General features: G+C 43.6%; 2 protein-coding genes across 8 annotated transcripts in view; both read left to right on the top strand.

Moving 5' to 3' along the window:
• LOC123754415 (fat-like cadherin-related tumor suppressor homolog) overlaps positions 1 to 27,416 on the top strand; it is a 669,154-nt gene that overhangs the window by 561,896 nt on the left and 79,842 nt on the right. For all 7 annotated transcript variants that reach the window (XM_069326495.1, XM_069326496.1, XM_069326497.1 and 4 more), the window contains exon 5: positions 5,656 to 5,857. In XM_069326495.1, coding sequence (XP_069182596.1) covers positions 5,656 to 5,857 — 202 coding nt within the window. The remainder of the gene's footprint in view (positions 1 to 5,655; positions 5,858 to 27,416) is intronic.
• Positions 13,582 to 18,125, top strand: LOC138365870 (uncharacterized). Its single transcript, XM_069326494.1, has 2 exons — positions 13,582 to 14,543; positions 15,038 to 18,125. The coding sequence occupies exon 2, from the start codon at positions 16,104 to 16,106 to the stop codon at positions 18,123 to 18,125; it is 2,022 nt and encodes a 673-aa protein (XP_069182595.1). The 5' UTR covers positions 13,582 to 14,543; positions 15,038 to 16,103.

Here is a 27,416-nt window from a genome sequence, read left to right on the forward strand (position 1 = left end):
AGGGCGGATGGGCGGGCGGACAAACTGAGCAGCCCTCTGGCTCACCCGTCTTCCTCATCTACTGCAGAAGGAATTCTTCCTTTCCCAAAAAAAAGTCCTTTTTTATATAAAATACAAGTGCCAAGCACTGGAGAAATATATCAATTAGGAATGTATGAGCGAATAGCGACAACTGTTGCACTGTAAAAGGCAGAGCATTTTCAGTCTCTAGAATTGTTGAAGTTGTTGTTGGGCGAAGGGAAGCAGATGGTCTCGAGGAGGTTGGGAAGGTCACACGCCCGCCGCCACCTGTGCCTCACCACCCGCGCACGCTAAACATCAAAGGTGTTTGAGGAAACCCGGGTAGGATGATTAACCGCAATTCCCTAGTGATGCCGCTCTGGTGATAGGTTCCCCTCCCCCCCTCTCTCTCTTTCTCTCTCTTTCTCTCTCTCTTTCTCTCTCTCTCTCTCTCTCTCTCTCTCTCTCTCTCTCTCTCTCTCTCTCTCTCTCTCTCTCTCTCTCTCTCTCTCTCTCTCTCTCTCTCTCTCACTCTCTCTCTCTCTCTCTCTCTCTCTCTCTCTCTCTCTCTCTCTCTCTTCTCTCTCTCTCTCTCTCTCTCTCTCTCTCTCTCTCTCTCTCTCTCTCTCTCTCTCTGTCTCTCCTGAGACCATCTCTGTGGTTCCCCGAGACCACACTGGCTCTCTCTCTATCTGTGGTTCCCTGAAGCCTCTCTCTGTCGTTCCCTGAGATCACACTGGCTCCCACTCTGTGGTTCCCCGAGACCACACTGGCTCCTCAGCCATACACTTGGTGAAGACCTATGGAATCATGCTGCAGGAGGCCCACTTAACGAGGCTTTTTGTATACGCCCAACAATTTTCCTTCCAGCAGGCCTACATGTCAAACATTCTGACCGTATTCCAACGCGTTAGTTTCCGTAATGTTATGTAGCACATTACCCCCCCCCCCTCCCCCATCGTTCCCTACATCGTTCGGTGTCCAATGACTGCATGTGTATAATTTGTGTTGCATTGGACAAATAAATACATTAACTGGATCCATCCTTCTCGACGAGGCAAGAGCGCGCTAAAAAAATTATCTCAGATAATAAGTTGTCAGATAATTTACAAATACACCTGGAACTCGATGGACAAGATCACAGTTCTCATTTCTCGTGTTTTAAATTAATGTATATTGTAGTTTCATGCATAGTTCAGCCTATGTAAAAAAAATTAAAGTGCATTGGTTAACGTTGATTTAGGCTGGAAATGAATGAAGCATAAATGGAGTCGTAGTTTCGAACAGTGAGATGTGCTTACATCCCGAAAATATTAGCCATGTGGCCGGACAGATTGCCTGGTAACTGTGTTCAACATTGTGAACTTGACCAGGGAACTATGAAGGGGAGATGCAATAAGCCCGTACGACTATATAGCACTTGGAAGGACATGTGAGGATAAAGAGCTGGAGTAAGACAGAGGGAAGGAATGGTTTTAGTTCTGCTATCCTTTAGAACAATGACCCAATACTTGTTAATCCAACAGCAGTCCCACCTGCTGATGAATTCAAAACCAGCTTCGAAGTTTGAATGTTCCAAGGTCACAAGTCAGGCTTGGCCTCGGGCCGGGCTTGGGGAGTAGAAGAGCTCCCACAGCCCCATCAAGCAGGTACCTCTATAAACCGTTCATACACGCTCTGTTGTGGAATGTTCAAACCTCCCCTCCACTGATATTATTACGGCCTCACTTAAAAAAATACTGGAGTTTGACAGGTGTTTTACAGCGCTATCGAAAATACATTCGATAGCGGACATTAATCCAGACATGAACATAAAGGCTTTTACTTATTTCAGATTGACTCTAGTCCTAGGGTTAGCACATGTTAGCCAAACACTTGGTACAATGATCACAATCGTTTGACTGCTTTCGGGCTCTTTTCTAGAGTACCTCTAGTACAGCTGCTCTAGAAAAGCAGAGGAGCAACAAGTACACTAAGCAACAGTTCTATGAACATTAAGAGCCAGAGACTCTCAAAGTCTCTTAAGCGTAAGAGGCATAACTGGCCGACCTCTGACGGTGTTCCAAAGAGAACATGATAAAGATCTCCAAATGATACCCGATCAACCGGGCTGTGATTCACACGGTGAGTAATACTCTGTTGGTGAGGCTCGCAGGATGAGTAGATTGATTGATTGTTGCCGCCGGAGGCGGCTAATTTATTGTGCACCCCATACCCATCCTGTGAGTGGTAGCGCAAAAAGCATTACAGAGGGCACAAAAGATAAATGTCGCACATATCCTTTCTTCATAAGAGTCGCGCGCATGCGTAGCTACTGCAATGGTAGACCCCTTACTCCCCTCACACGCTGCTGTAGTGGTAGCCCCCTTCACACGCTGCTGTAGTGGTAGCCCCCTTCACACGCTGCTGTAGTGGTAGCCCCCTTCACACGCTGCTGTAGTGGTAGCCCCCTTCACACGCTGCTGTAGTGGTAGCCCCCTTCGCACGCTGTTGTAGTGGTAGCCCCCTTCACATGCTGCTGTAGTGGTAGCCCCCTGCACACGCTGCTGTAGTGGTAGCCCCCTTCACATGCTGCTGTAGTGGTAGCCCCCGTCACACGCTGCTGTAGTGGTAGCCCCCTTCGCACGCTGCTGTAGTGGTAGCCCTCTTCACTTGCTGCTGTTGTGGTAGCAACCTTCACACGCTGCTGTAGTGGTAGCCCCCCATCCCCTCTCACGCTGTCCTAGTGTGAGGCTCACACTCACCCGCACAGTCGACTGCTTCTCTATCCAGTGCGCGACTCGCCAACAAATTTCCTGAAGTAAAAAGAATTTTCGGCTGAAATATTTAGACTGCCAAAGTTTTCGCTGATATAAGACAATGTTTTGTGTGCGAAGTTTGGTCAGTTTTGTTGAACGTCTCTTTTGTTTGTTGTTTATTTTTATCTTGCGGCCTCGTGAGTTTAATGAAGATGTCTCATGAAGCACTGCGAGTTGCTCCCTCGTGTTGCTGTAGTTGGTTGATAATAAGTGTGACGTGGTGTACATTGGTGTGGTGAGGTGTACATGTGGGTGTGACGTGGTGTACATGGGTGTGGTGAGGTGTACATGTGGGTGTGGCGTGGTGTATATGGGTGTTGTCAGATGTTGAAGGGGTATTGGTAGGTGTCCTTGAGGTTGTTCAAGGCATATTGTACACTCTTGAAGTGGTAGTACACAGACGATAAGTGAGGTGAACGTCACCAACTAAACCTGCGAGCATTATCCTAACCATAAGGGAGGGGGGGGGGACAGGTGTTGTACAGCATTCAGACATTTCGGCGAGGCTTCTGGCCAGACAACTTGGCCTGGTGTTGGAGAGACACCTGTCAATACCTGCACGGTAGTTGTTCTGAAGGTGCTTACCCTCTTCCGGATGGATATAAATGGTAAATGCCTCGTAAAGTCATCTGCAGCATCTTGATTCTTATATTATGTACTCTATCTATCTGGATTTGTGTCTTTCGTAAGCGCCTGATGTTATTTTATTGATTTTATTATCAAGACTCATGATTCGAGCCCACACTTGTGTTGGGGCACACTTGAGCCCTTAGTCGTGTGTTGGGAATGGCTGTCAACTAAAACTTCTACAGGTTGTTTAGTACCTGTAGAGAGTGTGCAACCACAGCGGGGAGTATTGGTGGTGGAGGTGTTGGCTCCTGCTTGATGGGGTTCTGGGAGTTCTACTCACCAAGTCCGGCTTGACTTGTGAGAGCCTGGACTAATAGGCTGCTGATTGGAGCGGCCCGCAGGCCCACATATCCATCACAGCCCGGTTGGTTCGGCACTTCTTGAAGAAAATTATCTAGTTTTCTCTTGAAGATGCCCACGGCGTTTCCGGCAATATTCCTTATACTCGCTGGGAGGATGTTGAACAACCTTGGACCTCTGATGTTAGTACAGTGTTCTCTGGTTGTGCTTATGGGACCCCTGCTCTTCTCTGGTTCTATTCTGCATTTTCTTCCATATATTGAGGTTATCTTGAGAGGATTTCGGGGCTTAGCGTCCCCGCGGCCCGGTCCCCGACTTTTTGTTACACAGTTCCAGGAAGCAGCCCGTAGCAGCTGTCCCAAGTACCTATTTACTGTTAGGTGAAAAGGCGCTTCAGGGTGAAAGAAACTGTCCATTTGTTATCGGATCGAGCCGAATCTTCCGGGTCGAACCCGGAACCTTAGGACTAACAATCCCGAGCGCTGTCCACTCAGCCGTCAGGCCCCGTTCACTCCAGTATGTTGTTATTTTACTATGTAGATTTGGGACCTGGCCCTCCAGTATTTTCCACGTGTATATTATTTGATCTCTCTCGTCTCCTTTCTAGTGAGTACATTTGGAGAGATATAAGACGATCCCAATAATTTAGGAGCTTTATCGCGTCTATGCACGCCGTACATGTTCTCTGTATTCCCTCTATTCCAGCAACCTCTCCTGCTCTGAAGGGGGAAGTGAGTACTGAGCAGTACTCAAGTACAAGTGATTTGAACAGTACAACCATTGTGATGGGATCCCTGGATTTGACCGTTCTCGTAATCCATCCTATCATTTTTCAGGCTGATGCAATATTTGCTTGGTTATACGCCCTAAACATTAGGTCGTCAGACATCATTATTCCTAAATCCTTCACATGCTGCTTTCCTACTAGTGGCCATATTTGATTTGTGTTTTGTACCCTGTATTATGTTTAAGGTCGATTTTGTCGTAGTGGTCAAATAGCTGTGAGAGGCATGATCACGCTCTAAATCCAAGTTGGCCTGGGTTGTGTAGGTCATTGCTCTCCATGAAACTGGTGACCTGCTTGATACCTGATTGATGGGGTTCTGGGAGTTCTTCTACTTCCCCAAGCCCGGATCGAGGCCAGGCTTAACTTGTGAAAGTTTGGTCCACCAGGCTGTTGCTTGGTGCGGCCCGCAGGCCGACATACCCACCACAGCCCGGTTGGTCCGGCACTCCATGGAGAAAACTGTCTAGTTTTCTCTTGAAGATGTCTACTGCCTCCATCACCGAGCTGACTGCTGATCATTCTCTCAAATACTTTTATTATGTTGGACGTTAGTGCAACTGGTCTGTAATTTTTTGCCAATGCTTTGCTCCCTTCCTTGTGTAGAGGGGATATGTCTGCTGATTTAAGCATCCTCCTGGTACCTTGCATTTCTTCATAAATATTGAATTCCATGAATCTGGACCAGGCGCTGAGTGCATGGACACGTTCCGTCCTCCTGTACCCCGTACACCAGTTGCTTGTGTATCCTTCCACGTCCAATAATCACTCTTGTTTTCCTTGAACTTATTACTAACTCACGTGACTCCCCCAAACAAATATTGAATTTAAGATAACCAGTTGTAGACGTGGAAAGTTAGTATTCATTAAATTAGACATATTTTTAAGACTCTTCATCAAGTAGTGTGTCGATTAGATCTATATGCTCTAGTGTGTGTGTGTACTCACCTAATTGTACTCACTTAATTGTGCTTGCGGGGGTTGAGCTCTGGCTCTTTGGTCCCGCCTCTTAACCGTCAATCAACTGGTGTACAGATTCCTGAGCCTATTGGGCTCTATCATATCTATGTGTGTGTGTGTGTGTCCTGTTACGCATCACCACGTCTCTCCATCATTAATAACTTGAGTACTGTATGTGTACAGGTGTACGTGGAGATCGTGGACGTGAACGACCACCGGCCGCTGAGCTCATGGCCCGTGTACTGGCCGGGCGTGCCGGAGAACTCTCCCCCGGACACGGTGGTGGTCACCGTGGACGCCAGCGACCCTGACCCCGGCGCCAACATCACATACAACATCACCGCCGGCAACCCCCAGCTCCTCTTCACCATCGACTCCGAGACAGGTAGGTGGTGACGTCTCTCCTAGCCGTGACTCCTGGTTCCTCTCGTCGCCTCCTTGACTATAGGGAGAGGGAAGGGAAAGGAATTATCAGGGGAAAGCACCAAGCCATTACGAGTATATAGCCCTGGGAAGGGGGGGGTTTCAGGATAAGGATTTGGGATGGGACGGGATGAAGGAAGGAATGGTGCCCAACCACTTGGACGGTCGGGGATTGAACGCCAACCTGCATGAAGGGAGACCACCGCTCTACCGTCCACCCCAAGCGGTGGAGGTAGAGATAGGGAGAGATATCGTAGAAAGGGAGAGATATCGTAGAAAGGGAGGGAGATCGTAGAAAGGTCAATGTAAAACAGGTGCGCCACAATTAGAGAATCATATGATAACGTTAGATCTTCAAGACCGTGTCTACTTGTATAAACAAGAAAATTCCATCGAAAAATATATATTTTTTTCCCCGTTCTTGGGGGACAGGAATCGTGTTTAGCCTATCGAGGTTCTCATAGGGCCAACGACTGGTCATTCTTCAGGACACAACAAACACAGTTTACCTGGAGTAGGTCTGAGAGTTGTTCCTACCTGCCTCCCCCCCCCCCAAGCTCGGCTTGCTGCCAGCCTTGCTTTGTGGTAACTGCATAAAAAAAGACTGTTCCTTGGATTAACTCCAATTCTTGTCCAGCCAGAGATGACATTCAGGATCGGCCGACAAGTTCCTGCAGGATGCATCTAATCAGTGAGGCTAATGGTTGGGTTCACACGTTTCTGGTTATGTTAACAGGTTGGATTTTGCATGTACAGGCAAATAAAGAAAACGGGACAATAATATAACTATTCTGACGTTAGAATTCTTTGTCTATATAAAGCGGCATTGTGACAAAACCAAACATGGGAGTCATGTAACGTTTAAATGCTGTATTCGAGTTCCAGAGCCAGCTGGGTTACACAAGCACGGGAACAAAATCGGGGCCCTGGAGCTCAGTCCGTCCAAACACAGTGCGGGGTGTACACATGCGCACAAACTCGGACACTTCGTCGTAGAGTTCAGTTTTATGTGTTGGTAACTCCAATTTATAGTTGGGTCGTTTATCTGGCGTGGAGAGAGTGGATTTGTTTAAGCTGTTGGCAGTGATTCTCCACACAGTCAAAACTTGTTTACTGCTCGTTCCGTTGTGGCAGCTTACCGTGCCTTCAACATTGGATTCCTCTCAAGCTCACCGAGCTCTCAACCCCGTCTTCCTCGCAAGCTTGTCGGGCCCTCGTCAATACAGCTTCCTCTTCAAGCTTGTATAATCATTAGTCCTCCTTAGCGAATTAGAGTAAAAATGCCTATTGTTGCTTCCTTATTTTACACACCTGTTGTAGGTACAGTCTGTATTGACTTTATACAGAATACAGCGATCCCTCCAACAGTAGGGTGAGTGCATGGTAGAGGGGGATTTGTAAGTGTAGTGTAGTGTAGTGTAGTGTAGTGTAGTGTAGTGTAGTGTAGGGTGTGTGTGTGTGTGTGTGTGTGTGTGTGTGTGTGTGTGTGTGTGTGTGTGTGTGTGTGTGTGTGTATTCACCTAGTTCACCTAGTTGTGCTTGCGGGGGTTGAGCTCTGGCTCTTTCAGCCCGCCTCTCAACTGTTAATTATAAATTTTTTCACACACATTATGTTGTTACGTTGTATGTATGTTACATCATTATGTTGTATGTTGTTATTTTACTGTGTAGATTTGAGACCTGGCCTTCCTGTATTTTCTACGTGTATATTATTTGATATCTTTCTCGTCACCTTCTGCGTCCACGTTCTATTTTTAATCGATTTGTTTAATTTGTCTTTATTAATTTTCTTGCGTATGGATAAACTTGCGTAACGACAAACTCCGAAGCAATAAAGTCATAGTTGTAATTTGAAATGTTTCCACGCCCCAATTCAAGAGTTGGAGAGGTATCCACAGCGAGAGTTGGATAGTATCACGCTGGCACACTGCACAAGCCATGACTGGGCTTAATTACGGCCGAGGAATGATTCATGTTGCACATGGCGAGGCGCGGGTGTCCGCTCGCCACATGTGTGCCAGGTGATAAGGGGGGAAGATTGTACCTCTTGATTATGTATACGTGAACGTCACCTGGTGTGGAGCAGCATGTTTCCTGGTGCTTGGAACATTGAGGGGGGAATTGAAATGGGTCTATGTGTATTTTCCTATTTCACCTATTTTTGCTCCCTGTTTGTAGCTGCCGGATCAGTTTTCAGCTCTTGGGCCACGCCTTTGCTGCCGGAGGTCGACTAGTGCGATGACTGGCCACCTATAGTTTTCGCATCATATCTACTTTTGAAATTGTTGGATTTTTATGAGTATAAATTTCAGTAGGCAGAGCAAACCTCCAAACAGATGTGAAAAGGTTGTTAAATGGGCCCCAGAAACAACATAGTATTCAGTGATGAAAAGTTCCGTCGTCTGGGCTATAGTAAAAATTGAGAAATCAAAACAGGAATCACAATATAACGCAGTCAAATCGCAATTTTGAAAAGCAACATGAAAGACACCTGCAGTAATCATGACTGAAGAACTTACCTTTAAAGTTCACAATAAAGTAGCTGCCTCAGTTGCAAGAAAATGAACAGGTTAGATAACAAAAACGTTTTAAACAAGAGATACCATACCAGTGATTATACTTTTTAGGACACTAGTGTTATCTAGGGTAAAATATATTGATTTACACTCTAACAGCCCCATTCAAAGCTGGAGAAGTTGATGACATGGAAAACATGCAGAGAGCTTTTACTGCCCGAATTCATTCAATAAAACATTTAAATTGTTTGGACTGCTTTGCTTACAGTCTCTCAAATTTTAGTCCTCAAAGCACAAGCGCTATATATATATATATATATATATATATATATATATATATGCGAACAAGCCTGAATGGTCCCCAGGACATATGCAACTGAAAACTCACACCCCAGAAGTGACTCGAACCCATACTCCCAGAAGCAACGCAACTGGTATGTACAAGACGCCTTAATCCACTTGACCATCACGACCGGACATAATGTGGTGATAGCCGAGGCTATATGAACCACCCCACCGCCGGCACTCGGATAGTTATAGATAGATAGTTATCTATATTTATGTCCTGGGGACCATTCAGGCTTGTTCGCATTTGTGTTCCTCACGTGTGCCCCAAAGAATGAGGTGATTTGGTAAAATGCTATGCCCAAGATAACTATCCGAGTGCCGGCGGTGGGGTGGTTCATATAGCCTCGGCTATCACCTCATTATGTCCGGTCGTGATGGTCAAGTGGATTAAGGCGTCTTGTACATACCAGTTGCGTTGCTTCTGGGAGTATGGGTTCGAGTCACTTCTGGGGTGTGAGTTTTCAGTTGCATATGTCCTGGGGACCATTCAGGCTTGTTCGCATTTGTGTTCCTCACGTGTGCCCCAAAGAATGAGGTGATTTGGTAAAATGCTATGCCCAAGATAACTATCCGAGTGCCGGCGGTGGGGTGGTTCATATAGCCTCGGCTATCACCTCATTATGTCCGGTCGTGATGGTCAAGTGGATTAAGGCGTCTTGTACATACCAGTTGCGTTGCTTCTGGGAGTATGGGTTCGAGTCACTTCTGGGGTGTGAGTTTTCAGTTATATATATATATATATATATATATATATATATATATATATATATATATATATATATATATATATATATATATATAGACTGAAAACTCACACCCCAGAAGTGACTCGAACCCATACTGCCAGGAGCACTCTGCATCTGGCGTACAGGACACCTTAATCACTTGACCAACACGACCGGACAAAAGAGGATGGTAGCCGAGGCTAATTCCCCATCCCCCCGCCGGGACTCTGATGGTAATCTTGGGCATGGTATTTTATCAAATCACCTTATTCTTTGGGGCACACGTGAGGAACACAAATGCGAACAAGCCTGAACGGTCTCCAGGCATATATCAGTCTGGAGTCAAACTCTTGCGTTTTGGGTGTGGTTGTTCGGATGCCAGGAAGTCTGGTCGAGGACCGGGTCGCGAGGACGTTGAGCCCCGAAATCATCGCAAGGTAGGGTGGTGTTGAGGTTGTACGTGTGGAAGTGCGATAGCTTGTGTTGGTGTTGTATTGATGGCGGTTGTAGCTTGGTTGTCAGAGTGTGGTGGTGGTGGTGGTGGTGTCAGGGGGATATGGCGACGTCAGGGTGTGATGATGTCAGGCTGTAGTGTCAGTGGTGTATCAGGGTGTAGTAGTGGTGGTGTCAGTGGTGTATCAGGGTGTAATAGTGGTGGTGTCAGTGGTGTATCAGGGTGTAGTAGTGGTGGTGTCAAGATGTTAGTGTGGCAGGGCTCAGCACTATAATCCCGTGGGGTCAATATTACTGCCGCTGACGGCATCATTACTACATCAAGCACACAAGTTGTATATGTTAGTAATTTACTTATTGGGCGGGAATAGGTGTGTGGCGCTCCTGACGGCTTGTCGGGTGGTGGTGTGGTGGTGGTGGCGGGCTTATTAGTTGGGCTGCAGATGGTGGTTCTGCACAGTAACAAGGTTATCGTAAATAACCGAACTCAATCACGGGCTCACCATAGCCCGTGCTACATGGAAATTTTGTTAGCGAGCAGCTGAATCTAAAACAACAACAACAACAACGGTGGTCCTGATGTGTATGGACAGCAGCGACGGTAAAGACAACAGGGATGTTGATAGTGGGGGTCTGCGCACCCGCACGAGGTGCACGAACGCATGCACGATCCTCTCACGCCCTCACCCAGCCAACCCACTCACCCAACCCATAAAGGTCCACGTAAATAACAGTAACCATAAAACTACGTTACACGGTGGGTGGTGCAATGACGGTGGTGTGGGGTGTCTGGGGGTGTCTGGGGGTGTGGTGTGTGTGTGTGGTGGAGTGGAGGGTGTTTAGGGGAAGTGGGAGGTGTTTGGGTATGTGGGGGGAAAGGGGAGGTGTGTGGGAGAGGAGTGTCTGGGAGTTTGATAATTAGTGGGGTGTGTGAGTGCCTGTGGTATCGAATGGGTGTGTGGCGTGTGTGTGTGTGGAGTAGAGTGTGCCGCGTGTGTGTGGAGTAGAGTGTGGCGTGTGTGTGGAGTAGAGTGTGGCGTGTGTGTGGAGTAGAGTGTGGCGTGTGTGTGTGTGGAGTAGGGTGTGGTAGTAGGGTGTGGTGAGTAGGGTGTACCCACTTAACAAATGCCTACTACTGGTGTTGTGTGTGAAGCAGCAGCCAGAGGAGAATGAGGCAGGGAGGGAAGTAGCGAGGGAGGCCTTCCCGCCCTCCTCAGTGTTGACCCTGCTCATTGTTTACTGTTATGATAGCAGGCTTTCCTTTTACTTTCATCTCCGAGCCCCATCAACCCTAAACTAATACTACTCCATTCCGTGCTCCTCCCCCCCCCCCTCGCTCTCCTTGTCACTCTGTTTCCTCTCATCTCAGTTGGCCAAGTATTGATTCCTCCTTGGTGTCAAGGTCACATGAGGCTGTAAATATATAAAGAAAAACATAGTGGTAGTGATTAACAATTTGACCGCAGTCACCCTTTCCATATTATACATTTTCCCCTCCCTCTCCCTTTCCTAAGTTACATAATACCTGCATCTCCCCCCCCCTCCCCCTCCCTTCCCTAAGTTACATAATACCTGCATCTCCCCCCCCCCCTCCCACTCCCTTTCGTAAGTTACATAATACCTGCATTCCCCCCCCCCCATACACAATATCTCCATCCCATGTTCCACCCTCTCATCAGTGTGAATCTACCCTGACCCATTCCTACATTCATGCGGTTATGTTTGCCATTCCCTTTCAATTCATTTCCCTTTTGTTTCCTCATTTTAACTTTCCCCTCCTGGCACCAAAACCCAGGAAGGGTTGGTGGGTTGGGGGGGTTGGGGGGTTGGGGTGGCTTTTGAAGCCACTCTTCTGACATGAGAGGAGTCAAGCCAAGTAGTTTACTGTGGCTTCATGTCACCCATGTGTTTGCCAAGCATGGTTACCCATATACTTAACTTTTTCCATTCTTCGGGTTGCTTACCCCAGAATGTATGCTCCCTGGGGGGAGTAATAAGATGCTTTGGTTGGGAATTAAGAGTTTGATAGCAAGATCAGTGGGGCATTGCCGGATTCTATTGGCCAGTCAGATCTAAGTAAGGTGAAGTGAGCATTGGAGAGTAGACACTTTTAGTTCTCTCTGAGGGGCTCATCATCTTCCTTTTGGTTACCTGTATATATATATCTGTGTTACACCAGGGGCTTTGCGATGGGCGCGGGTGTAGGAAACAGTTAATTTGAAACTTCAAGGGGAGCTCTTTCTTTTCTCGGCGGCTTGTACAGGTGAGTGACAAACTCCTCAATTCCTCTAGAAGATGGGATAAGCATCTGATATTCATTAGAATGATGGTTCAAAGTAACTGCATTGCTCCAAATGATTTTCTCGGCTGTATAGCATTTGAAAGAAATATGAAGACAGGATAGAAATGGGTATATGAGGACACAAGTTTGGGAACCGTGTCCAACCGCTTGGGGACATCGAGGATCGAACACCGACCTGCAAGTAGCTAGGCTGTCACTCTTCCAGACCATTGAGTCTTCATGTACACTCATACCTTACCTTGCGATGATTCCAGGGCTTAGCTTCCTCGCGGCCCGGTCCTCGACCAGGCCTCATGGAGTCATTTATATTATCGTTTATAGTATTTCCAGGATAAAAATTTAAGCCCTGAAATCTTTAACTCGGTACTTCTACTAGCTTTGTACATTTTAGTGTGGTCGTCCTTACCTAAGGGATGTAGATACCATATAAACTTCAGCTGGTGTCCAGGTAATATCAGTGTTTCTGGCAATGGATGGCCAAGGAACTGACAAGGTGACCAAGATTAGCTTGAGTGACCTAGATCCACACAAGGCATTCTTTCCAACTTGGACGAGTTCCATCCAGTGGATTAGGTTAGCTGCCTTTAGGCCTTGGCAGCCAGGTTGGAATACCACATTACGAAGCTAAGTCGTTGTTCATACCACCAGAGGTCGCGCTATTGGGTCTGGACACACTGGCAGAGGCTTCACTAGTGTGTAGGTCTAAAGGGCACCCTTTCCTCTCACAAATATTCCCTTGCCAGTTTTCCTACTTGTCGTCTCTTCAATCTTACCTAGAGCATACCTGGAGAAGGGTTTTGTGAATTCTTTACTTCCCGAGCCCGGCCCTGAGGCCAGAATGTGACCACATATCCACTACAGCCAAGTTGGATCCGGCACTTCTTGCAAGAACTTATCCAAGTTGCCTCTTGAATACATCCACCTTTGTTCCGGCAATATTTCTAATGCTTGCCGGGAGGGTGTTGAACAGCTGTAGACCCCTGATGGCGTCCCTCCCAACAGTTCTTGCCATCACCCTCCTCGCCATGTCCCTCCTTCCTCGCCATGTCCCCCTTCCTCGCCATAATCCTTCCCCACGCCATGTCCTTCCCCATCTCACCATGTCCTTCTCCTCGTCATCCACCATTCCGTGGAAAGCCGTCCTGAGCTCCCAAACTGCAACACAATGCACATAAATATTTAAACATTTTCCTCTGAGAAGGCAAAACAAAAAATAGAAAGAGAATGAGGCAGACTTTACAGCAGACATGTTACTACTGTTACTAAAATATCTCAACCCTCACTTATGAAATGAAATGAAAGTGACGACGTTTTGGTCTGAACTGTGGGAAATTTTTACCCACCATATCTAATAATCATCTAAGAAATGTATAATTTCTATATCATATCTAAATCATATCAAAATCATATCTAAATCATGAAAAATTCATTATATAGCTTGATCCTGGATGACAATGGCACCATGAACACGTACGCAACAGGGGCCCTTTTGATGCCTACGTGACTTTGTACATGATCTTTCAAGGATCCAGAAGCTTCTAGAAGGACTTCTTAATTAAAAAACTATTGGAACATTGATTCAACATCCGGTAGGATTAAAAATCGAATCCTTAATAAGAATCAGTGGTACTTTCAAATACTACTTATAATCTTTAAATCTTATATCTAATTATATTATAATCACATCTTATCTTAATCATAAGTCTAGACTGTAAAAATAATCAATCAATATTCATTGAAGGCTACCGTGCTCAGAGAGCATGGCAGGGCGATGGGGGGCGAGAAGGGCCCACGACGATGCCTCGCGGCACTCCGCGTTTGTTTACAAATGAGTGAACAAGTGACTGATCCTTAGCGAACATTACCAGCTCAAGGACACCTTATCTAACATTTTTATCGCCAGTGAATACTCTCTAGAACTGGGGGAGTACCTGGACAATATCTACAAGGAAAATCATAGAACATTCATAAAATAAGAGTGTATAGTGGAGATCACGGTGACACGGTTTCCTCCATCTTCATTCTTTATCTTTATCATATCATTCTTCTGCAACGCAGTTAAAGAAAAATCACGTAGCAACGCTACCAGATCATCATACAGCAACGCTGTAGCAAAATATCGTGCCTAAACTCAACAAGAGAGAGTTAATCAGTCTGGCAAACTTGTCAGACAGGCACCCCGACTGGCAGAGAAGTATATTGAAGGTTATTTGGTGTATGATTGGCCAATTGTATGCTTGTGTAGCTTTAATATCCTATAAATCTGTCTGTTGGTTAAAAAGCGAGGCTAAGCCTCACAAATCGGTACGTTTATTAAAATTATAGTGTAGCTGTGAATCTTATCCAAGCACTGAACCTCATGAGTGTCCATTCTGTCAGAAAAGAATTCAGCCTCAATAAGTAAAAACCTCATAAGTGTCCATATTGTTGGAAAAGATTCAGTCAAGCTAACTGTATAAAGTGAATATGTCTGCATATATATTTGAATATATAAATTAAGTTATCAATTGCTTGCTTAGTTATTTTTAAGTTATCATATAAGTTCATTTAATTGAATATAATTTCTAGTACTTACTTAATAGTATAAAGACTCCATTTAAGGTCATTTATTTATACTTTTACAATTAATTTGTTGTTTATAGTATAAGAATCTATTGGCTGTTAAGTTATGGTACTAGGTTAGACTATGTATGTTTAAATCTCTGATTTAAACAGAGCCAGTGTTCAGTCAGATAACTGAATTTATCAAATCTTATCCTTGTATAAAATACAAGCTGATGTGAGATCCCTGTCTACAGGTGGATTGGAACTTCTATCAACATAGTCATTCACCCCACCTGTCCCTTACAGCCCACAGTCTGTCATTAGGAAAAGAGGAATTAGGATTTACAACCCTAGCTAGAGATTTTAATTGAATTAATTTGCAGACAGTAAATTTTTAATTTAGTTCAGTACAAGTCCCTGGTAGTCTCCTCTTATATCAATCCCAGCAGGTTTTTCCCACATTAATGGTCCTTCGAACCTAGATAATAATGGTCCTTTATACCTAGATATTTATGATCATTCGTTTACCGAATATTTCAATGCCAAATACATAAGAAACTTCTTGATTTTGCATTGGAATAATTCTTACATATTCTAGCCTAACCTAGCTATCAGCCAATATTTATCATAGCCATATATCTAAGTAAACAAATAGTTTGCAGTGGCTTAAGCCACCATATCCATTAACTAGTAAGCATTCATAACAAACTGATATTGTTTTGTGTTAAGAAACAACAGTACTTAAGTATATCAGTGTCACAGACACAACTGCATCTTAATCATAAATTACCAATTATCTACCTCATTGTGGTAACATTACATATATATTTAAGTGTATTATCTTGCATTATCTCTAATCTACTGATTTACAGAGCTGCTCATTACATAATATTCTTTAAAAAAGTGTTATCATCACTGTAAGAGCATTTCATTACAATCTATCTATAATCAACTATATCATACCCTATATTACAGGTAAAACCAGTAGACATTCTACTGTATTTTATCTAACAATTATTATGGTAACAGATTTTGTAATAACTTTGCAAAAATAGTGCCATTTACTATTTTTAAAAAATTATTACAAGATTTACCAACTTGGTGCATTCGTGCATTCGGGTCACAAATCAAATTATTACAGTACTTTTGATAATTGAACACCTGCTACAACCAGATTCCAGGGAGGAAATGAAGGACGATCTTTGGAATCATTACCTAAGTAGACAGGAAAGCTCATTTATCAAAATACATTAACATCAAACATATTTATCAGAAAAAAGAGAAAAATCTCGGAATCTCCGAAACTCGGAAAAGGTCAAAATGGCTAACAGTGTTCCACCAGCAGCTGAAACAGGAAATAGGAGGACACTTAATGGTCTGCAAAATCACCTAACTCAACTGATTGACAAATGTCAAAAGTTGGCTAGACAACCATCTCCTGATTTAATAATTCTGAATACCAGAGTAAAAGCAGCTGTGGATAAGTATGAACAAATCAAACGCCATGCAGAGATTTATCTAACAGAAATGGCTAATGCAGATTTAACCCGAAAGGAACTTCAGGAAATTGTCGTTGAAATGACAATGTATGAAGATAAAATCCAAGATCAACTTGATCCTTTAATCAAACAAATATCTCAAGCAGGAACCCAATCCAATGTGAGCTCATCCACTCAACAGAGCAATGCAACTATAACACATATAGCCGCAGAGCTCCCAAAGGTACAATTACCATATTTTGAGGGCAAGGATGAAGACGATTGGGATACCTTCTGGAGACACTTTGATTCTATAATAAACTCCAAGCCCTCTCTCAAAAAGGCGACAAAGTTTCAATATTTGCAAGGCCAGTTACGGGGAGAGGCAAGGCAGGTCATTGCTAATTTGTCATTAACGGATGATGATTACGACCATGCCTTACAGTTGTTACAAGATAACTACAGTGATAAGGAGACTGCAATTGCACGTCTCTCGTACAAATTATTGGATTTACCCTCTCCAAATAAAAGTTATGAGTCACTACAATCATTTCGATTGTCTATAGAATCAATCATCAAAGCCCTCAGTACAAAAGTACCTGTAGGTGATGCAGAGTGGCTTATAAAGTTAATCATTCAAAGGAAACTTCCAAATGAGGTCATAGACAGCCTATGCACTCATTATAACACCAACATCTTATCACAAAGCCAAATCATTGATGGACTTCGAGCTTACGTACAAAGATTACGAAGCCGAGGAAAACTTAGATCTCAAGAAAAAATCCCCAAAAGTGAATCCACGGACAAAAATAAAAATGTCCAAAATGGCAGTCAAAAATCAAGGCAACAAAACTCTTCTGCAAAGTGGAAACAGAATAATGTTGGCTCTTATGCTATATCCCCCACAGTTAACAGAACTGTAGGAAACCAAGCTCCTAAGACAGATAAGACAAAAGGAGCTACAAGTGCCCCAAAATGTTTATTCTGTCAAGAAGCACATACCATTTATCAATGCACAGTTTATGTAGGCCGTGCCAGTCGAATCGATCGACTGAAATCTCTGAACAGGTGCATCCGTTGTCTACGGAAGCACGATACTAGTGAGTGTATCACTCAATTGCAGAACTGCCAATATTGTCATAAAAGTGTACATCACACAGCACTCTGTGGTGATATTAACACTCAATCCAGATCACAGACTTCCAATAATCAACCTGCATCTCAGGCAAAGCCCAAAGATGATAATACCACAACAGCCGTACAATTCTGTACAGTAATGAGCAATGTCAACGACTTGGATACAGAAATTGTTACAACAGCCATATTGCCTACTGCACAGCTAGAACTATGCAATCAAGGAATTTGTATTCCAACTAGAGGCTTTTTTGATCAAGGGTCACAGAAAACCTTTATCAGTAAAAAGATGGCAGAAGATTTACAACTTAAATCTTCAAAGCAAGTATCTACATCCATATCAGGGTTTTTTACTAATTCTGGTCGTAGAACCTTTCCAGTAGTAAAACTCAATGTCTGTCTAGGTACATCCCAAAGGACAGTAGAAGCCATAGTAGTTGATAAAATTCCTACTGAAATGGAAGTGACTGGTCTGACAGCCACAATTAAATTCCTAAAAGAAAAAGGAATCCAATTAGCAGATCCTCTACTTGATTCTGACTACATAGGGGATATCGGAATCCTGATTGGAGCTGACTACTATCATCGATTCATTCTGGGATCAGAAGAATCTATGGGTATGAATATACTCAAATCAGCAGGAGGCATATTGATGACTGGACCTATACTAGATCTTGAACCTTCAACTCCTGAAAAATCACATCATACAGAAACTGTAATAGTGGCATGACTAGGCAAAGAACAGTCACCACTTAAAATCCCCCACATGATTGATGATGGATTGGAATCTGTACCTCAATTGTGGGAACTTGATGCCATAGGAATAATTCCTGAACAACCAAGTCCTGATGATGTCTGTGCATACAATCAATACTTAGAAACTGTACAGTACAATGATGGACAGTACTGGGTAAGGCTACCATGGAAAATCAACCATAAAACCTTACCTACCAATTATCACATGGCTTATAGTCAATTTAAATCGCAACTAGCAAAGCTAAGAAAAAGGCCTGAGCATTTAAAACTCTATCATGAGATTATTGCTCAACAATTAAAGAATAAATTCATCGAAGTCGTGAAACATGACAATACGCAAACAGGCCATTTTTTACCTCACATGGCTGTAATGAGAGAATCAAAAACAACTCCTTTACGGATAGTTTTTAATTGTAGCTCTAAATCTGGACCCCAAGGAACCAGTCTAAATGATTGTTTGCAAACAGGTCCAAGTCTAACTCAGAAATTGTATGACATACTGTTGAAGTTTAGACTTAACAAATATGCGTATTCAGCAGATATAAGTAAGGCCTTTCTCAGAGTTGGCTTGCAGGAAGAAGATAGAGACTTCACTAAGTTTCTATGGGTAGAGAACCCAGAAGATGTCAATAGTCCTGTAGTGACTTTCAGATTCTCTTCAGTTCTTTTCGGCGCGACAAGCAGTCCATTTCTGTTGCAAGCAACTCTAGATACTCATCTGAAGAAATCATCAAGTCCCTGTAAGACTGAAATCAGTCAAAATCTATATGTAGATAATTTTCAAGGGACAGTTAACAGTACTACTGAACTGTTACAATTATATCAAGAGGCCAACAAGGAGCTACAAGGTGCCAACATGCCACTACAATCTTGGGCCTCTAATAATGCAACATTGAATAATCAAATAGCAAGAGATTACCCTGAATATCACGTACCAGAATCACAAAAGGTGTTAGGTATGGATTGGGATTTAATCTCGGACACAATATCGATCAAATCTGTGCCAGTAAATTACAACATCACTACAAAAAGGGATTTGCTTTCACAAGTTAGCAAAGTATTCGACCCACTTGGTCTACTAAATCCTTTGACTATCAAGTGGCGTTTATTGGTGCAAGAAGCATGGAAGGCTAAGGTTGGTTGGGATGATCCACTACCAATCCAGTTACAAAAAGCTTGGATGGAAGTGGCTCAAGAACAAACTTTAGTTGAAAAGATAATCTTTCCGAGACACATAGTCGAGGAAAATGAGGAAGTATCACTACATGTATTCGCAGACTCGTCAGCCAAAGCTTTTGGAGCTTGTGCTTACTTAGTGACTTCTAATCAATCATATCTTATCACCTCTAAGGCCAGAGTCGCTCCATTAAAAAAGAGGACTTTGCCTCAGATGGAACTAACAGCACTGCTAACTGGAACACGCTTAGCAGTGCATATCAAACAAGTCTTGTCTACCATGAACATCAAAGATGTCATTATATGGTCTGACAATGAAGCTGTCTTACAATGGGTACGAAACGACAACTGTCCAACTCCATATGTAAAAAATCGCGTCTCGGAAATTAAAGAAATTTCCGCAGGCTTTCAATTGTTGCATGTACCAACAAAGGATAATCCAGCTGATCTCTTATCAAGAGGTATGACATTTAAACAGTTTGCAAAGGCAGATATTTGGTTTCATGGGCCTCGATGGTTAGTGAATGGTAGTTGGCCTGAACAAAAGCCACACGTCATTACGACACAAACCATAACTACCACCAGGCAGCAAGCTCAAATATCAGTCTTGGATTGTACTCGTTACTCCTCGCTCATCAAATTAATCAATGTAACACAGAACGTGTTTCATTATCTCAGGAAAAAAGGTATAAAATACACTTTTCCTGATGCACTTATCTATTGGGTAAGACAAGCCCAGAGAGAAACTTATGGGAATAACTATGAAAATCTTCCGCATAAGTTAAAACACAATCTCGGTCTGTGGATAGACCAAGAAAATCACAACATTCTGCGTTGTGGAGGGAGACTTAAACACGCAGATATCAATCTAGATACCGTGCATCCATGGCTTTTACCAAAAAATCATTGGATCACAAGGTTGATTGTGTTGCATACACATCAACAAATCATCAAACATGGAGGAGTGTTAGACACACTCACACAAATCAGACAGCAGTACTGGATTCCTCAGGGAAGACAGTCAGTCAAATCAATCTTGAAGAATTGCATGATATGCCGAAGGTACGATGCAAGAACTTGCTCTTATCCAGGGCCACCACCCCTGCCAAAGGAACGAGTGGTCCATCTACAACCTTTCGAAACGACAGGAGTAGATTATACAGGAGCAATATATCTAACAGGGACTGCAGATAAGCAGCCTATCAAGGCATACATCTGTCTGTTCACCTGTGCTACCACCAGGGCAGTACATCTAGAGGTAACACCCGATATGACTGCTCAATCATTTATTCAAGCTTTCCGCAGATTCGCAGCACGCCGATCATGCCCTAAGCTGATGATTTCAGATAACGGAGCAAACTTGGTAGCTGGAGAAGCGTGTCTACGGGAAATCTGTTCCCATCCTGCAGTTACTTCCACACTGGAACAGCGTCATTGCAGATGGAAATTTATCCCTCCGAGAGCCCCATGGCACGGAGGATTTTATGAACGGTTAATAGGAACTGTAAAAAGATCCTTGAGAAAATCTCTACACCGTCAGAAAATCAATCTTCAAGAACTCCAGACAGTAATCACGGAAATAGAATCAAGGGTGAATAACCGGCCGTTGACTTACTTGTCTGAGGATCCTACTCAACATGAGCCATTAAGTCCTGCCCACCTAATGTATGGAAGACTTCTGACTCCAGTACCATCTCTAGTGGATGATGAGATCAGAGATCCCTCATATGTGGGTCAGAGCGAGTTGGTTCAGGGGTATAAGCATCTGTCCAGCATAATCCAAAAATGGAATGATGTTTGGACAAAAGAATATCTTACATCTCTACGAGAACATCACTATGGGGCCAATGTCCCACATAATATATCTAATCTCCAATCTGGCGATATTGTCTTGGTAGACAGTGATGGCCCTAGGGCTGACTGGCCATTAGGTAAAGTTGTCTCAGTCCATCCAGATAGTCAGGGGATTTTGAGAATAGTCAAAATCCTGTCTAAAGGAACAACTTCCCTGAAGACATTGGACAAACTCATCCACATGGAATCAGTGAGCCAGCTGCAGTTAGATCCTGAGAGACCTCAAGACACTCTAACTCCACAAGACCCACAGACTCCTAACAGACACAATCGTCCACAACGGACAGCAGCACAAAAGTGCAAGCAAAATTTGCACTTGTATTATCAATCCAATGGAGAGTAAATAAATACATATGGTTACTATTGTCCTAAGTATTGGACTCTGTGCCAGTTCTCTCCCTCTGGAAGATGTGGGAAATTTTTACCCACCATATCTAATAATCATCTAAGAAATGTATAATTTCTATATCATATCTAAATCATATCAAAATCATATCTAAATCATGAAAAATTCATTATATAGCTTGATCCTGGATGACAATGGCACCATGAACACGTACGCAACAGGGGCCCTTTTGATGCCTACGTGACTTTGTACATGATCTTTCAAGGATCCAGAAGCTTCTAGAAGGACTTCTTAATTAAAAAACTATTGGAACATTGATTCAACATCCGGTAGGATTAAAAATCGAATCCTTAATAAGAATCAGTGGTACTTTCAAATACTACTTATAATCTTTAAATCTTATATCTAATTATATTATAATCACATCTTATCTTAATCATAAGTCTAGACTGTAAAAATAATCAATCAATATTCATTGAAGGCTACCGTGCTCAGAGAGCATGGCAGGGCGATGGGGGGCGAGAAGGGCCCACGACGATGCCTCGCGGCACTCCGCGTTTGTTTACAAATGAGTGAACAAGTGACTGATCCTTAGCGAACATTACCAGCTCAAGGACACCTTATCTAACATTTTTATCGCCAGTGAATACTCTCTAGAACTGGGGGAGTACCTGGACAATATCTACAAGGAAAATCATAGAACATTCATAAAATAAGAGTGTATAGTGGAGATCACGGTGACACGGTTTCCTCCATCTTCATTCTTTATCTTTATCATATCATTCTTCTGCAACGCAGTTAAAGAAAAATCACGTAGCAACGCTACCAGATCATCATACAGCAACGCTGTAGCAAAATATCGTGCCTAAACTCAACAAGAGAGAGTTAATCAGTCTGGCAAACTTGTCAGACAGGCACCCCGACTGGCAGAGAAGTATATTGAAGGTTATTTGGTGTATGATTGGCCAATTGTATGCTTGTGTAGCTTTAATATCCTATAAATCTGTCTGTTGGTTAAAAAGCGAGGCTAAGCCTCACAAATCGGTACGTTTATTAAAATTATAGTGTAGCTGTGAATCTTATCCAAGCACTGAACCTCATGAGTGTCCATTCTGTCAGAAAAGAATTCAGCCTCAATAAGTAAAAACCTCATAAGTGTCCATATTGTTGGAAAAGATTCAGTCAAGCTAACTGTATAAAGTGAATATGTCTGCATATATATTTGAATATATAAATTAAGTTATCAATTGCTTGCTTAGTTATTTTTAAGTTATCATATAAGTTCATTTAATTGAATATAATTTCTAGTACTTACTTAATAGTATAAAGACTCCATTTAAGGTCATTTATTTATACTTTTACAATTAATTTGTTGTTTATAGTATAAGAATCTATTGGCTGTTAAGTTATGGTACTAGGTTAGACTATGTATGTTTAAATCTCTGATTTAAACAGAGCCAGTGTTCAGTCAGATAACTGAATTTATCAAATCTTATCCTTGTATAAAATACAAGCTGATGTGAGATCCCTGTCTACAGGTGGATTGGAACTTCTATCAACATAGTCATTCACCCCACCTGTCCCTTACAGCCCACAGTCTGTCATTAGGAAAAGAGGAATTAGGATTTACAACCCTAGCTAGAGATTTTAATTGAATTAATTTGCAGACAGTAAATTTTTAATTTAGTTCAGTACAAGTCCCTGGTAGTCTCCTCTTATATCAATCCCAGCAGGTTTTTCCCACATGAACCTTTATGAAGTCTCAACTTGTCTGTCAGAGTTTATAAATATAATATTATTGGAATCTTATTAAGCCTTCCGAGCATCTCAAATATCTAGATAAATATCCACGTGTTTAACCAGGGAGGTCGGCCATTCAATACACTCTTTTTTTACCCTGAGAACGGTCGGGCATTTCGGCCCAAAACATCGTCCCTTTCACTTCATATGTGTGTGTGTGTGTGTGTGTGTGTGTACTCACCTATTTGTGTTTGCAGGATCGAGCATTGACTCTTGGATCCCGCCATTGACTCTTGGATCCCTGTGTGTGTGTGTGTGTGTGTGTGTGTGTGTGTGTGTGTGTGTGTGTGTGTGTGTGTGTGTGTGTGTGTGTGTGTGTACTCACCTAGTTGTACTCACCTAGTTGTGTTTGCGGGGGTTGAGCTCTGGCTCTTTGGCCCCGCCTCTCAACCGTCAATCAACAGGTGTACAGATTCCTGAGCCTATCGGGCTCTATCATATCTACACTTGAAACTGTGTATGGAGTCAGCCTCCACCACATCTCTTCCTAATGCATTCCATTTGTCCACCACTCTGACACTAAAAAAGTTCTTTCTAATATCTCTGTGGCTCATTTGGGCACTCAGTTTCCACCTGTGTCCCCTTGTACGTGTTCCCCTTGTGTTAAATAGACTGTCTTTATCTACCCTATCAATTCCCTTCAGAATCTTGAATGTGGTGATCATGTCCCCCCTAACTCTTCTGTCTTCCAGCGAAGTGAGGTTTAATTCCCGTAGTCTCTCCTCGTAGCTCATACCTCTCAGCTCGGGTACTAGTCTGGTGGCAAACCTTTGAACCTTTTCCAGTTTAGTCTTATCCTTGACTAGATATGGACTCCATGCTGGGGCTGCATACTCCAGGATTGGCCTGACATATGTGGTATACAAAGTTCTGAATGATTCTTTACACAAGTTTCTGAATGCCGTTCGTATGTTGGCCAGCCTGGCATATGCCGCTGATGTTATCCGCTTGATATGTGCTGCAGGAGACAGGTCTGGCGTGATATCAACCCCCAAGTCTTTTTCCTTCTCTGACTCCTGAAGAATTTCCTCTCCCAGATGATACCTTGTATCTGGCCTCCTGCTCCCTACACCTATCTTCATTACATTACATTTGGTTGGGTTAAACTCTAACAACCATTTGTTCGACCATTCCTTCAGCTTGTCTAGGTCTTCTTGAAGCCTCAAACAGTCCTCTTCTGTTTTAATCCTTCTCATAATTTAATTGTGTGGTGTGTGTGTGTGTGTGTGTGTGTGTGTGTGTGTGTGTGTGTGTGTGTGTGTGTGTGTGTGTGTGTGTGTGTGTGTGTGTGTGTGTGTATGTGTGTGTGGGTTGGATCGTTTGTTCAAACCACATTATTGTAATCGTCTCTACAAGTTACTAAAATACTCAAGCCTGGTTGATGGGGTTCTGGGAGTTCTTCTACTCCCCAAGCCCGGCCCGAGGCCAGGCTTGACTTGTGAGAGTTTGGTCCACCAGGCTGTTGCTTGGAGCGGCCCGCAGGCCCACATACCCACCACAGCCCGGTTGGTCCGGCACTCCATGGAAGAAAGAAAGAAGCGTCCGTGAATGTTACAGCAAAGCAAAATAAACGATCGCAAAGTGATCAAATAGATCACAAACCAAGACACTCATAAGGACTAGAAAAAAAGAGGTGGGAGAAGTAGGTTAAGAAAACAGGGCAGCAGAGGGGATGATAAGGATCTGTTTTCTCATTTTCAAAGACAGTAGCATATTGGGTTTATCGAGGTTCGCCCTTTGTAATTCGTAACATTTGCCCAACGCCCCGATCCCCCGGAAACGTGGCCCAACCGTCTCTTACCTGCCGCGGGAATCGAAAATGGAATCTGCCGGCTTGAACGGCTTTAACCCGACTCCGCAGATCACTGCACTACAAGACGGGAAGCGTAATGCGAGGAAGGTGGAGAATGAGTAAAGGAAAGAATGAAGAATTATTAACGAGAGAAACTAAGAAGTATTGAGAAAATAGGAATAGGAAATAATCTAAATTAAGAGGAGAGAGACGTTTGGAAGGGAAGAGAAAAGGAGCAGGATATATGTAGATAGAAGGTGTAGACAGGGGATAAAAGAAAGAAGATGAGGAGGGAAATGGGCTAGAGAATAGAAGGTGGGAAAAGGAATATTCTAACAAAAATATGAAGAGAAAGCAAAGAGAGAGAGAGAGAGAGAGAGAGAGAGAAATGATGAAGTAGGGGTAGGTGATGAAGGGTTTTTGAGGGTTTTGAGAGGGGGGGATATAGAAAAATGAGGTGAAGTTTATGATTGATAGAGAGGATGAAAATTAAGGCTCTGGGGGAGGAGGAGGAGGAAGAGAAAGGAGAAGGAGAATAAATGGATTGTGAGATGGAAAGTAGAGAGATAGGAAGAATGATCATAAGTGACTCACAAACCTGGAGAAACTGGGAAAAACAAAAGGAGGAAATAATTTGTGTGGTCCAACAATCACTGGAGGTCCACAAATAAATGGCTCGCTCCGGCGATTGTTGGTGGCCGAACTCTTTTGTGGCGATGTTTGGCAGCAACAGTGTGATGTCGCTTTTTTTTTCTTTTTTTTCAGACCAAATTGATAAAACTTTCTTCTTTCGCAAGTGAGGTCCTTATTTCGCACTTTATCTGGAAACACGGACGACATATGTCGAGAATTTCTACCTCTTTGTGACCGTCGTAGTGGGCCACGTATTTGTATTCGTCGTAGAAGGCCACGTATCCGTAATTGTGACAGAGGGCATCATCTTCTTGATCGTCGTAGAGGGCCACATCTCTCTGACCGTCGTAGAGGGCCACATCTCTCTGACCGCCGTAGAGGGCCACATCTCTGACCGTCGTAGAGGGCCACATCTCTCTTACTGTCGTAGAGGGCCACATCTTCCTGACCGTCAAACAGGGTCACATCTTTGGAACCGTCGTAGAGAGCGAACTCGGCCTCCAGCGCCGTTCAGCAGAACAGGCAAGCACCGCGAATATTCTTCACTGCCAATAGGGGAAATTACGTTATTAAATCAGTGAGTGCGGCGTGAGGTGGCCGGTGGTGGGATGAGTGAGTGCGTGCGCTCCTCTCTCGCCCCCTAATAAAACTCTCGGCGGTTAACAACTGCCTTTTGTATAGGTCTTGACAAGATTGCGTCATACAAAAGATCGGCCGAGAAATACCGCTGCATGGGCTTTCTGCACGAGCATTCATGGGGTCGTTCACGGAGATTATGGCGGTAAATCGTCCTGCCACGACCGCCAGCCTTGTATTCACCTAGTTGTGCTTGCGGGGGTTGAGCTCTGCACTTTCGGCCCGCCTCTCAACTGTCAATCAACTTTTTTTTTTTTAACACACACACACCACCGGGAAGCAGCCCGTAACAGCTATCTAACTCCCAAGTACCTGTTTACTGCTAGGTAACAAGGGAATCAGGGTGAAAGAACCTCTGCTCATTTGTTTTCCGCCATCACCTGGGATCGAACCCGCACCCTAGGATTACGAGTCCCAAGCGCTGTCCACTCAGCTACAGGCCCCTAACCACCGCCAGCCTTGTGTCTGTCTGTCTGTCATACACACACACACACACACACACACACACACACACACACACACACACACACACACACACACACACACACACACACACACACACACATACACACACACGCACACACACACACACACACACACATTGACGGACAGTGCGTGATAGTTTATGACAGTTTCATAATGCTTTATAAAAATAAATTCAGAAGCTCAAAGTTCATATGTCTAAGAGTTATGGCCCCCAACATTATCACTCGTATATCAATATTGACCCGAGATGTTAGTTTGAGAGGTCTCCAGACCTTGTCCTTGGTGCTGCCTCTTACACCAGTCCTTGGTGCTGCCTTGTACAGTGGTCCTTGGTGCTGCCTTGTACAGTGGTCCTTGGTGCTGCCTTGTACAGTGGTCCTTGGTGCTGCCTTGTACAGTGGTCCTTGGTGCTGGCTCGTACGCCGGCAAAACGAAAAACACTCAGATTTCACCTTTTATTATTGTACATATACCACAAGGTTTATGTATATGAAAATAGACTGTTGTGGATCATAAGCTTGAATCAATTGTTATATAAAAGT

Source organism: Procambarus clarkii, chromosome 18 (assembly GCF_040958095.1).
Source record: "Procambarus clarkii isolate CNS0578487 chromosome 18, FALCON_Pclarkii_2.0, whole genome shotgun sequence".
NCBI classification, from domain to species: Eukaryota; Metazoa; Arthropoda; class Malacostraca; order Decapoda; family Cambaridae; genus Procambarus; species Procambarus clarkii.

Coding starts and splice junctions, on each gene's coding strand:
- LOC138365870 (XM_069326494.1), top strand. CDS start 16,104: ATGGCTAACAGTGTTCCACCAGCAGCTGAAACAGGAAATAGGAGGACA.